Source organism: Phalacrocorax carbo, chromosome 3 (genome assembly GCF_963921805.1).
Source record: "Phalacrocorax carbo chromosome 3, bPhaCar2.1, whole genome shotgun sequence".
Classification (NCBI taxonomy): domain Eukaryota; kingdom Metazoa; phylum Chordata; class Aves; order Suliformes; family Phalacrocoracidae; genus Phalacrocorax; species Phalacrocorax carbo.
The window spans coordinates 26,275,506-26,294,028 of NC_087515.1; the positions used below are offsets into that span (position 1 = coordinate 26,275,506).

General features: G+C 38.4%; 1 protein-coding gene across 1 annotated transcript in view; it reads left to right on the forward strand.

The window, feature by feature from the left end:
• The window catches only part of KCNK2 (potassium two pore domain channel subfamily K member 2), an 81,210-nt gene extending 63,275 nt beyond the window's left edge, over positions 1-17,935 (forward strand). Inside the window, exons 6-7 of the mRNA XM_064445473.1 lie at positions 530-669; positions 15,616-17,935. Of these exons, the coding sequence (XP_064301543.1) occupies positions 530-669; positions 15,616-15,933 (458 nt within the window). The 3' untranslated portion in view covers positions 15,934-17,935. The remainder of the gene's footprint in view (positions 1-529; positions 670-15,615) is intronic.
• The last annotated feature ends 588 nt before the right edge of the window (positions 17,936-18,523 follow it).

The following is an 18,523-nucleotide window of genomic DNA, read 5'->3' on the forward strand; positions in this document are numbered from 1 at the left end:
ATGGAGATAATGTTTGCATACCCAACAGGGATACTTGTTACTGCAGGTGCTATTTTTCTTTACTAGGGCTAAAGGATTCATATAAGGATTGAGATGTGTTTCAAAGTCAGCTTTCTCGGGATATGAACACATTATGTATTCCAGGGCAATATTGAAATTTGGTACAGCGTTGTTATTTGCAGCAGCTGGGAAGTCCTTTCATTCAAACTATCCTCAATGACCTCTACCTTAAATAATGATATATCAGAAGTTGAATCAGTTTTTCTGTGTTCACTCTTTAATTATTATGAATGATTAGCAATTATTGTCTAAAATTTGCATACTCCAAACCATTTTCAAGAGTGGATGAATTTAGATCATCATTTATTCAAATACAACAAAATGCTTTGCTATGAATTTTTGCATGGGTAAGAAAATAGAAGTTGTAAGAAATTTAACTTTTTTTTTTTTAGGAAAAGAACTAAGTTGAAAATACTTTTGCACCTATAACTATTAAGTCTGCTTTAATTTTAACTGTATTGTTTTTCAGGGGGATCAGATATTGAGTACCTAGATTTTTATAAGCCAGTGGTGTGGTTCTGGATCCTTGTTGGGCTTGCTTACTTTGCAGCTGTCCTCAGCATGATTGGAGACTGGCTAAGAGTCATATCAAAAAAGACAAAGGAAGAGGTAAGAACATTTTGAAAGGGGAAGAAATACTAATTTTTAAAAGCCTTGATTAGAAGTCAGGTGAGCTTATAGCTGTTTTGCTCTTAGGGCATAGGTCATAACTGTTGATGTATGAAGTATATGCTGCAGCTCAAGCTACAGCAAACTTAGTAGCACTCCAGTTGAACATAGAGTGATTTTTACACGGCTGCATATAAAATGAGATTAAATGTATTGTTAAATTCAGTGTATATGCACAACTGCATCAGATTTAAAGGAAAAAATTCTCTAAAAGGATTATTCTAGACAGCAGTATGTAGTCCTTAATTTTTGAGGCAAAAATCATTTAGCTTTGATAGTTTCTATATGGGACACAGGCATGTAAAAAAATACTAAATCACTAAATGGTTATATTCAAGATATCTCTGATCATTTTATAGTGCTAAGAGAATAAATGTTTCATATCATGCAAGGTATTGGAATGAATTATTTAAATATGCATGGGTGTATTTTACCATAATATCTTCAGTGGCATGCCTAGTTATTTGTAGTCAGGTGCTTTGTTTTCAATTCAGGTATATTTTTACTTGTAAATGTGTATTTATTATTCCAATGATGCTACAATATTTTACTTTAAATTTTGTCTTTTAAGAAAATGTCCCGGTTTTGAAAATGTTAGAGGGTAAATAAAGTTTCCTTTGATTGCAGCTAGTGCAGTTCAGGTTTTACTAGAAGTTTGAGAAATAAATTAATTTTGGTCTAAGTAACATATTATTTCCCCCTAATTTAACTTAAATTCTTCTGTATGCATCGGGTCATTTGTGTTACTTAAATATAAAAACTCTAATTCCTTTCTGATGGAATGAATATGTTGGTTACTGCGCAGTGGCCTACTACTTATATTGTTTTAAATTGTCTTCCTAGCTGTAGGGCTCGACGTCAACACTTAGATGTAATCCTTGAATTCCCAAAGACTTTGCTGTAGAGGGTAGCTTACCCCCCCGTACACCTTCACTCACTGCAGACCCTCAGGGTCCCTGCTGCTTTCTGACCAGAAGGCAGCAGTGATGGTGACAGCAGGCAGGAGGAGGCGAGCTGAGTGCTTGGGCAGGGTTAAGCCCACTTTGTGAGGCATGTGGGGTGGGCAGCCCTTTTTCATTACCCTTGCTATGCTCATTGCTCTTTACAGTTAGAGACAGCATTGTGGCAGGTCTGTTCTAAGTACACTCTTACCAGACATTTCATAAACACTTAGCTCTGAAGCAGAGGACAATATTTATTTGATCAGTTCCTTTTAAAGAGTATCACCTTCTGCCCCTGTGATGTAGATTTGAAAGGGTATTTATAACTTACACAACAAGGTTTACTAGTGTCCTTCACAGATATGGAGCAGCAGGTCTCACACAAGTGTTCCCATTTACAAGTTCAACAGTTTGCAGAATCACCATTTTGTTTTCTGGAAAAGCATTGAGGGTGTCTTTAATACCCAACCTGCACGATTTACACTGACTGCAGGGAAACCAATACATCACTTTGAATGCCATTAACCTGCATTTTTTTTTCATCATTATTTCGAACTTCAGAATTAGGTTGACCTAGCCCATTTTTTCACTCTGAACTAGGAAGAAGAAAGAGCTGGGCAAGCACATGTGGTGTTTCCACTGTGCACTCTCCTAGTGTCTAAATGTTCTCAACTTGGAGCATTTCCTAAACTGCATTTAGTTTCCCTGGGTTACTTGTTTCTGGATTCTTGAAAAAATGTGATATGACTGAAGCACTATGACTTGGGACTGCAAAAATACCTTGCTCAGACTTGGTTTTGCTGCATTTCCTTAGACGCTGGTGACATAGTCTAGTTCTTCACACTACTTCCTAGAATTAATCTGGTCTTTGATCTCACTTTTCTCATACTCTCCTCTCTTATCCAGACAGTAAGATCTCTGGATAAGATGCTCTCTTGTCTGTATAATTGTACATAGCACACTGAGGGTTTAACCTTGTTTAAAGTGTCTCATTATCCATGTTATTGTAATGATGATAATATATTAATAGTATTTGAATTTATAGTATCTTGTTTTTATTTTATACTCAAGCTATTCAATATAGACTGATTTTGGAAAAGATTTGAAGAAATATGAATTTAACAAACTCATGGATTCCTTTAACACATTAAATACATTCTTATATCTATCAAGTAAAACTCCATTTGCCAGGTTATGCAGCACAATTCTATGCCAGACTATTTTCTCAGGCACCAGGAACGTATGCCCTATTTCATCTTTCTATTCTTTCTCACCTTTGTAGCCTAAACAAGCATAATCATTTTGTCTACAGAAAAGAAAACCTCATTCTTCAGATATATCCAAATTCTCTTGGCTGATGCAGGTATTCAGGATTTTGCTGTATACAAAGTGTCTCGCGCGTTAGGTTTGATTAAAGACAGACATAACATAATTGGTACCACTTGTTCAATTAATCATATCTCTGATGTTCAGAAGTCTCCCTCCCCCTACTTCTTAACCCATTGCTCAGGCATGTCTGAGAATTCATAACAGAGAGAAAATATTTTAGCTGTTTAAAAGTGCTAGTTTTAAAAATGACAGAGACCAGTCTGAGAACTGAACTATGGCATAGCACAAGTTGTGTGCTAGTTAGAAAATATGAAAAATTATTTCCGTATTCTATCCTAATGATACTTTGTAGGAAGAAAGTTATATAAAAATATTGCATTTGGTATAGGATTTGCTGTGTTTGAACAGAAGCACTGTACAGATATTCACTTTACAATTAGCATTTTATGATTAAAAACTGCTGCTCTTAGCTCATGCTTACTATCTGCCTAGGAAAATTTGAGTGAAGAAGCTGAGGGAGTTTAGTGGAAATGTAATCATCAAGTCTCCTCTATGTCAGCAGAAGCCAGAGGAGACTCTGAATTCCTTGTATTGTCTGTTTTTTCAGTTAAACCTAAATTTACGATGTTCTGTTCCAACTTTTGTGGATGCAGATTATAGCGGAGGAGCATATCTGGAGTTCAAATAGAAATGAGTGCAATGGAAAATCCTAGTTCTAAGTACGTTTTTTGACTGCCTTTTAAGGAAACATTCTGTCAGACCTTGGAGAAGTAGCTCATTATACCTAAAGGTAGCCTTTGAAATTAGAAACAATGTTATATACTGAAATATACTGAAATACAGAGGCTATGATAAAATCTATAGGACCATAATTAATGCACTCTGAAAACTCTAACAGTTTAACGTATTTCCTAGGTAATATAAGACAACGAAAATCTTCCTTCATGAAACTTACTATGGGTATCAACACCTACAAGTAAACAAGATTTTGTGTGGGATTTGTGTAATATTTTTAATTTAAAAAATAGTAGTAGCCTACCGTGTTGTAGGTACAGGAGGGAGCAGATCATTCAGTAGCGATCATAGAATCATGGAATCATTAAGGTTGGAAAAGACCCTTAAGATCATCAAGTCCAACCCATCGGTTGTGTTGATTTCAGTGGTCTAAGACAGAGGGCCGATAGCAGCCAAGTCCAGTGAATTGTACCAGAGTCCAGGATGAAGACAGAGGGATTGCAAGTGTTGAAAAGGCCCTCTCTTTACTTCCCCTCAACAACCAAAACTATGTAACAGCTGAGGTATTTGATACCTTTTTTGATAGGCAGCTGTAATAATATATTTTTTTGCTTTTTCCTGTAGTCTAAAGTAAAAAATAGTTTATCATAGCATATTTAGGGACACTATTGTGAAAGAAAACCTCCATATTCCACGAAGTCGACTTGCTGACAATATCACCTAGTATCTGTAGTCCTGTTCACATTTTTCTTAATGCAGTTGCATTGTTCTTAAAAGCAGTTTACGTAAGACTTTGCAGTAATAATATTTCAACAGAATAAAACTTTTCTTTTTTCAGGATACTTCCAGGAAAGTTTGCCATATACAAGTGGAACTGAGATTAAAAAAATCTGATCAGATATGCACTGTTGCACAATAATGCTGTTTTTGGATATTAAAATCCACATAACCAGAATGTCTGTCAGTTGCTCAGGTGGCTTTTGTCTCCTGAAATACTCTTGAGAGTTTTGAATGCATCAAATGGGGAGGGAAGTGAAAGACAAGTAGAGACAGAAGTGGGAGTTTTAGAAGGATAGATCTGCTGCTGGAAGCAGTTCATACAGTAAGATAGATGAAGTGTCAGAAAGTCACTGGAACATGCTGTGTGCTGTAATCTTAAGTAGGCGATCTGTCTCTGAAGTTCAGCTTCAGCTGTACTAGCTTGCCTTAAATTCCCTCCTCTTCATTATTCTCTATACTCTGATTACTCAGAGCACTTCTAAAGTCTTCTGATTTTAGTCTTTTTGAAAGGTAAAACTCCAGCAGGATTTTTTTCCTTGTCATATTTTACTTTTACTTCAGTATGCAGTATTTACTTCTGAATTTCAGCATTTCCAGGAAAAATGCCTACCCAACCAGGAATCTTGGTCTCTTGAGCTATACATTTCAAATTCCTGTTTTTAAAATTAAGTGATTATGTCCCTTGGCCTCACAATAGTCTCGTTGTTAAGCTCTAGTCCAGACTCCATTCAAGTCAATGAAGATGGGTTTCATCTCCAGTGTAGATATCAACATCTGACCTAGTCATCTACATTTCCTTTGTAGTCAGGGGAAGGAAATAGGTGTTTCTAGCATGATCCATTTGAATTTTTAAGGCATCTACCATATGAGATGAATTGCATCTGGGCAGAGACCATTCTCTTCACTGTATATCAAGAGTCCAGGTGACTGACTCATGTTAGACATCAGCTCAGTTTGGACAAGTGATTTTTCATGCTGGGTGTCTTTCTTTTGAATTGAACAATATAGATCCCAGCTTTAAAGACCAAGCCTAAGATTTCATGAGAAATATCACATTTAATTCTTGTGGAAATTCAAGCGGCAATTTTTATCTTTGATATTTATAAACAAATTAAACAAATTCGACCCATTTGAATCATCATTCAATTTAATTTTCTTGGCACCCGTGGCAGAGCTGTCACTCATGTTTGTCAAAACAGAATTAGGTTTGTCATGATGATGCCATGGAGATTATCGCACTCCCTATATTTGTTGTCTTTCCATTTTACTAGCTTCAGGCTAAAGGTGCTTACCCAGCATAAGGGTCCCAGACTAAAGAGACCTTGAACTCATCTCTCATATCCCCCCAAGGAGGGACCTCAAGTGTAGGCTGTATGCATGAAAAGATGTAAAAAAGAGTGGACTCAAGTGAGAAACCATTTTGCAAGGTTTCGGTGAGTTGAACTGGCATCCCAGGCAAACAGATAGGCCTCAGAGGCTATTCAGTGAGGGTGTGTGATCAAGGAGGAGGAAGAAGTTCTTTCAGTGGTGGTGAGCTCTTAATCTGGCTCTCTCTGTTTTAAGAAACAAAATCTGTTCACCTAGAAATGAAGGTGATAAGAATATCCTTCAGTCTGGTGTTCAGAGGCTTTTTACAAAGGCGTGAGCCAATTGCTGATCCATTGTGCATTGTTTTAAGCGACACAGATCTGCTTCTGTTAAAGAAACAACTATTTGGGCTTTTTCTTACAAAAAATTTTTTTAAAAAAAGCACTATTTTTAAGAATATTATATTCACAAGTTCAATGGGTAGGTAGACTGACTTGATGGAAATCTGTTCCTAGGCAGCACTGGATCAGAAATATTTGTGAGACACAGTCGTGGTGTGAAAGCAGTTGCATGTGAAGTCCTTTTGCAAGGCAGCGCTTAATAGGGATGACACAATTCCAGGATGGGCAAACAGGGGATCACTGGATTTCTGTAGGAAAGTGGTGCTACTGCTGCAGATGTTATTAAAAGATATATTATCAGAATACAGTCCCTAGATCTGTGGCCTAAACTTGGAAAGAATGCAGAGAGCTACAAAAATGGCAAAAGAACCGTCTGAGATCAGTCCACCTAGCATGAAGAGTTTTTTCCAGTCCATCCAAGATGGACAGAAAAGTGTATTTGAGAAGGAATAGCCACATTCAAAAATGTGATTGTTTCTAATAATTTCAATGAGATGGTGAAAAATATAAAATCTTTCTACAGTAAATATATCCATAGGTCTCCAGTCAAATTTGACTAGCAACAGAACAAAAAAAACCCCACCAAAAACAAAAAAACCCAACCAACCAAAAAACAAATCCAAAACTGAAAGATGGGAGTACAGTCCCTCCATAACATCTTGGAGATGTATAAAGAGTGGTATTGTTGTAAGGAGAAGGTAGAAATGGCTGATCTGATTTTGAACGCAGTTTGACCTCTTCCCTTCTCAAGAGATTGTAAGTCAACCTGGTGGTGTTCTCGGTCCTGCCCTAGCAACAGTCTGTAATACTGAGTTTCTATATCGATCACACTTTTACAAGTACACTGTAGTACTATGTGCAGTAATGAATATGAAAGAATGTGTTGTTCTGAGAGTCCCAGGAAAACTAATCTGCTGATGGTTTTTGACAATTTTTTGAGATGTCTTTCCTCATAGCTTTGTGTCCTTTGGCCATGTGATGCCTGCTTAACTTCAGATTCAACACACACACAAAGGTACCATCCACACTGTTATCATTTTAGTGTGGTTTATATCTATATCACACCTCTTAGCTGGGCATATTAAAGCCCTTTAGAGACAGCTGTTTGTTATTGCATATTAAGTACCAGGTCCCAAAGTGATGCTGCTGTGGTACCAGGTACAAAAGACGCGCTGCCTACATACACTTCCATGAACTAGCGAGGCATGCTGTGCTTGCGAAGGCAGGGGGGCACTCTCGGTGCCTCGCCTGCCAGACCCTATGCCCGGTCCTGTTCTCCCACAGTGCTCTCCCTTCCCTCACTGGATGGTTCAGAGGAGATGGAAATGCCTCCAGTGCAGGCTGCATACAACCACGTAGTGATGGCGAGAGCTATTGACTTTGCAAAAATAGAACTAGAGCAAGTGACTTACACTTCATGATAAGAGAAACTGATTAAAGAGAGCTCGGTTATAGCAGTGGCATTTCTTGGAGTTAATTACCCATGAAGATTCCTTGAATGTACATTATCATGGTTTACATTAGGAAATCTTGATCTCTGGAGACAAGATGTAATTGATCCTTTATGTCACTGTGACAAACATATCTGTGATTTAACTCTATTGACAGAGTGATATTTAATCTGGAATCTGTTCAGCCCACATCTTCATGATTAACATTCCTGAAAACTTTACTTTTTTGAAACTGATCTCAGTGCTTGGATATTGTTAGGCAAAGATGCCAAAACATTTTAGCAATACTGAGTGTGTATGCATTTGATAGCTGTCTTTTGGATGAGTCCCCAGACAAAGCCAGTCCAGCAGAATACCCTTGCATCTTCAAGAAGTTGTGTTGACAGTGAGGAAACTGCTTTGCAGTCATGGATAAAAAGGACTGAAGAAACTATGGAATGTTTTCCTTTACAAGGGGCGAGTGCAGCTGTAATACTAGTGTTTAAACAACCAAAGTGGAGCTTTAATATTTCACACAAATATTACTCCAGATATTGTCATTAGAAAGTTAAGAAACAAATGATTTTTTGCTGGGACTTGACCATGTAGTTACAATAGCCATTCCCTACTCAGTACCAAGTCAAAATTAAAAGTTCTTTTTTTAATATTTTCTTTAGCATATCTTTATAAGCTTAAAAAGTCCAATGGGTTTATGAAACAGTCGTCATCTCTTTCCTGTGGTAGAAAGTTGAGACAGTCTTTCAACTGCCTGTGGCTTGTATTTCATTATGCTTCTAGTATAATTCTTAAAATGCTTGCTATTTCTGGACATGGCAAAGTCATTGGCTGTATAGTGATGACAGAATGCTGTTCTCCTGAATCACCTTAGGCTCAGCTGGTAGGGCTTTATGTAAATCTAAATAGTTTCTTATGGCTAATACTTGTGGATGTAATTCATTCTCATCAGTTTGAAAGAGGGGCTAAATGGCTCTCTGAGGTAGATGAAACAACTAAACAGAACAGCTGATTTTGATAGGAAAATGTCAGCATCTTTTTTTTATCTTTGGAAGTTATTAATGAAGCAGAACACTAGACACTGAGATAATCAGGCCAATAACTTGTACAGTATTGAGACACACACACATTCAGCTCTATGCAAAGAGGTTTCTGATGGGTAATATTCAATAATAGTTCTGAGGAGGTATCTGACATAGAATTGTTCAAATTTCTGGGGAAAAGAAAAAACAAAACCTAAACAAAACAGATAAACTAAAATAAATGTGACCGTTAGTATATCTGGTTCTGATTTTGTAGACTTTTTTTTTCAATTTTGTGGGCTATCTGTTTTTATTTTGTTGAATCAGACCATGATAGAGCAAAAGGGCCATTTCTGCATCCGCCATCTGTCACATTGCCACAAAACATATTCCCACAGTTGCCACCATAGATGTTCCTCCACAAAAAAATAATCACAATTCATGGGCTCTCTGCATTCCCATTGGAGAATGTGGTTTATTTCATCTAAGGCATCAGATGTGCTCATGGAATTTATGTGGGTGAAACCAAACAATCATTGCTCACCAGAATGAAGGCACAAACATCACTTATTACAGGACTGAATAATCCAATTTCCAGTGGGAGAGCATTGTTCCCAAAATGTTTCTGACCACCATTGCTACAAAAATACAACTCTGTAATTTAAATGTTACTCCAGAAGATGGCAATTTCACAAAATAGAATCATTTCCCCTCTAATATTTGCCTGAAAAACAGACGGACATCTATACCAGTCAGGGGAACCAAAAAAGAGATCACTTACTGCTTCAATTGTGTCATTCATTTTGAATGTCTTTAAGCCTGGTAGCTTAAAGACCTGGTGTTAGAAGAGTTCTCTGCTAGGGTCGTGTTAGAATGAAGGAATAGACAATAGTGGTGAAATGCCTGGGAAAGCTCAGCATAGGTATCTCGTTAGTACCTGTGGTATTTCTACACTGCATTTTGCTACTGTTTCCTGTTACCTTTAAAGACAAGTAGAGCACCATCTTCCCTAAATACCTGTCCACAGATTAGAGCACAATGGGGTTTGGGTACTTATTAAGAATGCTATAATTACAGAAATACTAAAAGCCAGATAATTGGGATGGGAATTTATTTAGTTAAACTTTAAATGAGATTCCTTTAATGTACTGAAAATGCATAGGCTTCAAAACAAATGTCTGTGAAACTTGTCTTTTTCTCTTTTGCACTCCAGTCTTTTCTTTCTAGCCTATAGACAACTGATGTACTGAACATAAATTTGTGGCCAGCAGTAGCTCAGGTGGGAAGAGGTGGTGTGTGCTTGCCCAAAACTGCAGAAAAGTGACATGGCAGCTAGACAAACCCTCCTACCCACACAAGGAATCAACCCACCCAGCAGCTGCCTTGTTAAACCCATCAACTCTCTCCATACCTCCTTTTTTTTTTTAATTTTTATTTTCAAATGGGACTTTGAGAGCAATTTCTGCGAACACTGGATGAGTTTCTTGAAAGCTAAGACAAAATGTTAAGTACTCTGCTGCCTGGGTAATGTGACATGTACATGCTCTTTCTAGTTTTGTCTCTGAGTAGCATATTTTTAAGTTATTTTTAAGTAACAGAGTAAGTACATTGGAAAGGAAAAAATGAAGCTGTGAAACTTTGGAGAACACATGAGGAATAAATGTTAGAAATTATATACTGAAGAACATCTAGAGCATTAAGAATATCTGTAAGGAAGGACACTTTTTTTCTTTTTCCTAAAACGCTATCAGATGGATATCTCCAGCTCATCTACTTGCTATTTAATTAATTTTTTTGGCTTGCGCTAACATGGCCATTGTAAAATGTATGAGCCCTATATGCCAAAAGAAACAACAAAGTACAGCTATGAAAGAAAAAGCTACACACATTATTTAGAAATATATATTTTCATTTTCATTTTCTTGCATAGCATGTATAATGTTAATTTTTTTCTTATTTGGTACTTAGTGGTTTAGCTCCTCCCAAGTATATCATAGCTTTCGTGTCATACATCTGAGTTCCATCCAAGCAGGATATCTTTCTTCCCGCTCTGTAAGTAGATTAACTGGTTATACTGTACTGTTGGGATTTTTCAAGAATCCCCCTGAGAGAGAGAAGTGAAACTAAAGCAAAGTTAAGTTAGACAAATGTGTATTCATTTTGGTCTATTTAGAGACACCCTTACTTAGGCTTGTGGGTTTTTTCTGTTAGACCAGAGATGTGGCTTAATTCAAAGTACAGATTACTCATGTAAAGGTTATGGCTACGTAGCTTGTGCTGTCCAGACCACACTTAATAGGATCAGTGGTCTTCCTGCATGGTGGGCAGTTTTGTTTGTACAAATATTTGGAAATCTGTTGTGAGCAGAGTGTCCAGAAAGATCCCCAAACTCCTGACAAGTATAAGGAATTAGAGTGAATGTACTGGAGAATGAAGCAAGTGCTTCAGTACCTTCAAATGTCTTTTTTTTTTTTTTTTTTTTTTTAAATTTTTAACAGTAGCATCACCTTGGACACACTTACATTCTCAGTTATGCTGTTGGCCTCTATCCAAGTGCAGAGCTCAGCTACACAGCGAGAAAGCTAAAACATGGTGGCGATGAAAATGAGTAGAGAGTTTTGGTCTCACCAGTGATATTGGCTGGGAGCCAGTTCTGGGTCATTATTAATTTAGATGGGTTTTGGCAGGAATAGGTGAAGGAATGTTTTTTTTCCTAGTTCTGTCAAATTCAGTATGTCTGTCTTTAAATGATATTGGTGATAACGCATGTGCACAGCCTGGGAGCTGCTTGATCATGCAGTATTTGTTTGATGTATTGTTAAAAACGAAGAGCCAAACCCCTGAAAAATAAAAAGTGACTTTAACAGGAATGAGTAGACAGACTTGCAAATTGTACAGAGGCTCTTCCTCATTACATCCTAATAGAGTAAATGTGACATTTCCACCACGGGTAGACAGAGACACCTTAACATAGACATTTAGAGGTGCTGTTAGAGATGACCTATGGTATTCGAGATATTCCCATGGGGCTGTCAGGTATGATGCAGAATGTATGGGATATCCAGGCCCATCTGCAGTGGTAGCTGGAGGTCAGGCAGCCTGTGCAAGGAATTGGCTGTTTATTTGATAGAAAAGTATCTAGTTTTTTGTGGTGAAGTGTGCTGTGTGGAATATTTAATTGTGTTACCATTACCATATTTCTTGAGAATTTGTCATTGAGACCTGTCTTCCCTGGACTCATAAGGTAGGGAGGGTATTGCTTCATAAATACCTAATAAAGTCACTAGCTGTTGATGTTCAAAGTACAGTGTTAAAAGGTTAGAGTTGATGCTCCTTGTGAAATATGTCCAATGCCTTGCAGTCTAATTTGGATTTTGATGTGGAGGAAGTAAATCCTGGAGCTGGGCAAGGCACTGTGTCCCCATTACTGGTGGTATCTCTATTCCCCGAAGGTTAGGAGTGAGCAGCATCACCAGATTAGTGCTGCTTATTGTATGGCTGAGTCAGGTGCTATCACTGTGACATGTTTTTCCTATTACTTTTGAAATATTTTGTGTCATTCAGCCTTATGTAAGTACTTAGTTGTCAATAATTTCTGTGACTAAGAAGACTTGTCCTCATGTCACATTGCCCCCAACTATGACAGCTGCAGAGTCTACAGAGCTGTGAGCTGTAATGAGGCAAGAGAATTGGAGAAAAGTAAACAATTGTTACAGTAGGTAGGTATGTGAAGTTTTTTTTTTGAGCAGCACAGGCAACTGGCTTTTCAATCACTTTGCATAAGACATTTTGTGGCTGTCAGCCCCCAGATGAAGAGGCGCTGTAATGCAATACGATAAAATGTCATACCCTAAGGACAGAAGGAACCTGAACGTATACAGAAATGCCCCTATGGATAAAAGTGGGATCAAATCATAAAAGCAAGTTGCTTAGGTACACTGGCAGTTAAAAACTGCACATTTCTTTTACCATAACCTTTTGTGCTTGAGTCCATTAGTGCTATGGAATTAAGAGTTTTATTCTGAAAAGGTAACATTTTTGAGTGCATTTCAGTTCACACAAAAGCTAGGGGCTGAAAGCAGTAATCTGGGGCATGCATAGTTCACACAGCACTGAACATCTAGTTTCTCATGCTGTGCCAATTACCTCTGTTTTACTACTAATGCATTTCAATTCTGCTTAGCCATAGCGCTGCATTTTTCTATGATTTTAATAAAACTGAAATTGTGCCAAGCAGCAGCATAATTCTGGTCTATACGAAGATAGGATTGAGTCCACCATGTTCATGTTCCACATCACCTTAACTGGAACATGAACCCATCTCCAAAGGCATTATTTAATTATGTTCTTCAGCTACCTGCATAAACTTGTTTCCCAAAAGAAATCTAATTAAAATTTAGTAATCAGATATCATAACAACTGCAATTTTAAAATTCTCCTGAATAACTTACATGCACAAGAGTTAGAATATAGCAGCTTGCCCTGTGCAAGACAGGTCCGTCACCAGCATGTGGTGAGGTGGGCGGGTGAGGGAATTCTGAGCCTATCCTAGGGGTTACATAGTCTTGCTTTCATCACAAGGATGGCCAGCTGTTTTTTCTTTCCTGGGAAAACACGACAGAAGTGGGAACTGAAACTGCTAGCAAATGGAAGTTAAAAAGCATATGGGGAGAAAGTTCAAGATACTTGTAGCTTTCTGTAGGTTGCCAAGACACAATTTTAAAGCTACCAGTCTGATAACATCCCTTGAATTATGACCATGTGCAATGCCCTGGAGATGCATGCCTCAACAAAATAACTAGTCTGGCAAATGCTTACACAGCTGGTGAGGGGTACAAATCCATAGGGTAAAACAGGAAACAGTATACTGGCTCTTTGCTCCCCTGGACAGAAGCATGCTCCAGAATCTGAGTAGCCTGCCTTTAGTAAGACTTTGGAGAAGGACAAAGTTGCCCTGGGGTGTGCACAGAAACTGCCTGTCATATTTTTATTACTTGTTTACTACAAATAAAAATATCGTAGCAGCTGAAATGTTTCAGCATTAAGGATTTCATTTTTAGATCTGAAGTGCAGTGTGTCTGATCCTAATTGCACAATTTAAATACTAATAATCATTCAGCTGGGCAAGTCCTCTATGTATTACAGATGATAATCTTTGTTTTAGAAAATACACATAATGGGTCCACATTAGTCACCTGTGTAATTCACTGAAGCTGAGACAAATGTAATAAAATGAGCCCTGGGTGAAAAGATTTTTTTGTTCTGTTTCTGAACGGGGAAAGTTTTCCTGAAACTCTGTCACTCCTGGGTCAGCTGATTATTTTTTACCTTCATTATATGCCTGTTTTCCACTGCACTGAAAAGCATGAATAAGCCTGTGGCGACTTTTCTCTGATGATTTACCCCCTATATTTCTCTGTGTTAACTTTTTTTTTTAAATTTCTATACTCACCAAATCCAAGCTTGCTTGCCAATGATTGAAAGTCGGGACTGAGCAGTACCAATTAGACTAATTTATTTAAGTGGGTTAATTCTTCTGAAATGCTTTGCTTTAGAATTATATCAGCAGTCTATCTTCCCTGTGCTATACCTTCCAACTGTTAAACTGTCTAAAAAAAGAGATTTTAAGAGAAACAGTCTGTTTCCTTTGTGATTATAATGTGATAATCTCCTCAAAAGGTGCCTTCCTAAACTATCTGGATGATTTATTTAATATTGTAAGAGTGTTTTGGTTGAAGTACAAAAGCAAAACTATAAATGGCTTATAAATTACAAGGCCATAGTTAACCTCAGACTATTACCTAAAGTAAGCTCCTCAGTCTACCTTATGCCATATCTGGGAAAAAATAAGGATAACTGGGGATTCTGTGCCAGCAGCTGCCTTCCTCCCCCTCCTCAGCCCTACCCTCAGAGCTTGGGCTTATGGGATGCTCCAGCTTTCCTAGTACTGAAACACTGAAATGGTGGAAACAATCTTAAGGGGTAAAAATTAGGGTAGTTTTTAGTGAAAGTGGATCAGCCTTTTCCAAAGCTGTCAATATAAAGACATATAGAGTTAGAGCACAGGAACCGAGGGAGCAGCAGGGGCTATACATATGTTCATGAAATGGTGGTGATGGTACATCTACCACCTTGCAGCCAACCTGACTGGAGATCTGGGCATAGCAGGGGAAATACCCCCCTCCAGCTACATGGTAACTGTACAGCAGCCGCCTGCGGTGACCGGCAGGCTGCATTTCCTTTGGGTGTGATCGGTAACAGCTCCCGGAGTCCCACTCTGCAATTGTCTTCGTGCTGCTTTTTAGTATGTCACTTTGGCAGAGTCAGGGTGGTAAGCAGACATGTTGCTGACACGACTGAAACTGCTGCAGTATTGGTGCTACGTTTGAGCAAGCACAAAAAAAGATAATACAAGCAGCTGACGTTTTCCTTTCAAAAGCTTTTCTGTCTAATTTTAGAAAATTCTTTGCCAAGTCTCCCAGGGATCTTTCCAGAGACAGTAAAAGTGATCATAAATAACCCTGCACCCTTGTAACAATACACAGTACAGCCTGGATTGCTGGGATTTCAGCATCCCCTGACCAGCTGGGTACTGTGCAGCTGTCAGGGCTCTGTAGCTTCCCCGTATTGTTGACTGCCTATAATTAAAGAAAATTTAGCAGAAAAGATTTTTATTGTGTTTTTAGAATTATTGTTAACTCTTACCTAGTGCAACATTTCTTCTTGTTTAGTCGCTATCAGTAAGAGAGTAAGTCTGCAGCATGAGAAATCTGTGCCAGCAGCGGGTCTTTGCCAGCCCAAAGCCACACTGCTCTCTCACTAGGCTCTTGAGCCTAAACGGCCTTTAAAGCCCTCGACCCCATAATGCTTTTTGTTTGTTTGGTTTGGTTTTTTAATTATTTTTTTTTTTTCATTTTTGCTGCAGGTAGGGGAATTCAGAGCCCATGCTGCGGAGTGGACAGCCAACGTCACTGCAGAGTTCAAAGAAACTCGAAGGCGCCTGAGTGTGGAGATCTATGACAAGTTCCAGCGGGCTACCTCTATCAAAAGGAAGCTCTCTGCAGAACTCGCCGTCAACCACAATCAAGACCTGACTCCCTGCAAGAGAACCCTGTCAGTCAACCATCTCACCAGTGAGAAGGACATCTTGCCAGCTCTAACAAAGACGGACAGCATTTACATGAATGGTTTGACACCGCACTGTGCAGGAGAAGAGATAGCTGTTATTGAAAACATTAAGTAGCTGTGACTTTGGATCCCAGTCCTTGAGAAGCTCTTGGCTTAGACTAGCCATACACCATTTTTTCTCCACCCTGTCGATGATCAATGCTAATAGCATTTTATATGTGTGCATGAGTTCCACAGAAACTACAGTCCAGAGTTACCATCGCATCTCTTCAAAGACACAAAGATGAATGGCACTTCTGTTATCGAAAGATGCTGGAACAAGCAACGTCTTCTGCCTTTATCTGCCCAGACTGTTTTTCACTTCTCCTAATGTGCCATATGGCCTCAAGAATGAATCACACTTGTTTATGGTAACAATGTAGCTTTGAGGGATCAGTCCTTAAAATTTCAGGGTCTACCTTACTGAGCCTAGGAATGGACCATTTCTGGACTACAACACATTTGTAAATGGCAAGAAATTCTTATGCAGCCTTTTACCTAAGAAATTTTTGTCAGTGCCTTATCTTTTGAAGAACCAGAACCTCTACAGTTCCTGTATGGTTTTTTGTTTGGTTGGGTTTTCTTGCATGAGAAGTGTATTTCATTTGAGCTTTCATTCTTCTTGAAACGATGGTGTTTTAAAGGTGTCTGTCATGAAGATACCAACCAGCATGAATGAATGCCAAAACTCAACAATCGTCAAATGATGTTCTTAGCCCTAAATTTAAAGGCACTGCAGTTTCAAAAGTTGCGAACATGTCCCCCAGAAGCATTTTGTTTTACTCAGGTCCAGCTGATACTTGTTCACACTGACTTGTAGAATTTGCAGACCCTCTTCAGGTCGTTTTTTTCCAAGCAGTGTTCACCAGTCATTTGTTGGTTTTTTGGTTTTATTTTTTTTTTTCTGTGTCAGATGTACCAAAAAACCCTGCAGCTTATCTATCACTTAATTATTTGGTAGATGACAAGAGCAAATAAAAATTACTGTTTTGAGGAGAGGCAGGAGAGGCTTTTAATTGCTGTATTCTAATAACCACATCCAGAAAACAATGCAGAAAAATATAGCAATTTTTAATAAGCATAAACCTCCTGCCAGATATTTGCTCTGTGAAAAGGATTCTTAACTTCCTCTTTAAGTCAAGTCACACCAGACGCCATATGATATTTTACCCAGGAATCCTGCTGGAGTGCTTTCCTGAATGTCATGCTGTACAGTGGCTGCCTGTGCCGGAGCTGTGACTAACGTGGGAATGCAACTGAAACTGGTATCACTGTGACTTTCTACATTTCAAATAGAGATGGCTCTGAATATAAGCGCAGGCATGGAGAAGAGCTGATAAATAGCACAATCTGAATACCGATGATTGTTCAGACAGGATAGGCTGACGAGAAGCAGATCTAAACCAGACTATGGGTTTTCTTTATTGGTTTTAAGAAAACACATTAACTTTAATTTTGTATCTTCTGTTTTGCTTATATAGGTGTACATGAGATTCAGAAGAAATGCAGGATGGAATGCATAATTTTGCATTTTTTTCTTATGTTAGTCTGTTGTAACCTGGCTGTACATAAAACGAATAGAACAGGCCTTAAAGAATAATTTAGGCTCTGTGTAAATTAAAAAAAAAAACGGGACTTTGCTGATTGGGCATGATTCAAGTGGCAAATCTTACAGCATCTCTGACCATTAGATAACATGCAAGATATGAATGTTAATGTTTTTTGGATGCTTAGCTTGTTTTCTAATAAATATAAGTTAATATGTAAATTCAGTCAATTCAGTGTAAATATCAGTCAATTAACATTTACAGAGAGTACGCTTTTAAAACTAAGGAAGTTCCACAACACAGCACCGAGCAATGCTCTTATAACAAAGACCCTTGTCTCCCCAGCACAGTGTTCTGAATGTCCACATGGCGAGGGTTCGTCTTGCCATGTATAAACTGTGAACTGCAATGAAAAATAAAGTTTTTAATGAAAATAAACTTTTCTGAATCTCCTGCTTGCTACAACTGGAATGCTAAGAAATAATTGTGAAACTGATTTTTGTGCTTTCATTGGTTACAGAGCATAGCAGTTTGCCACCTGCTTTAATTTCAGCTGGTTTAGCAATAAAGGCTTGGCTCACCCAGCACGGAAATTATTTTTTTTCTTGATATTAAAAATAATGTTGTTTGGTTGCTGTACCTTAAGTTGCGTTTCTTGCGATTTTGTTTCAAAAACTTGGAAGGCTGGAGTTTTCTTCTGTCGTGTGCTACAGAGCTGACGGTAATTGCTCTGACTTTGTACTGAGGGAGGTGTGGGGAGCTCAGATCTGCTGCCCTGCCAGTTCTCCCATGCTGGTGGTAACCTTCTGCAGAAGTGTGTGAACAAGCAGCTCTAAGGGCAGTAGCCTTTTCACACCAGAGCAGTCATTTCTGCAGTGAATATTTTACAATGGACTCCTTAATTAGGTCTTGGCCAAGGGAACGTAGCCTGCAACTGGTGGTGGTAAGTGAAAAGGACTGTTTTCTTACATTGTTCCGATCTGGTTTGCATGGGGTGTGTCTCAGTGCCTTTTGGATCTGATTTTTCAGAAAGGGACTGGTAATGTTTAAGATTTATTGTCTTTGACACTCAGAGATGTGCTATCTTAGTTTAAACCCTGGATCATTCTAAGAAGTTTG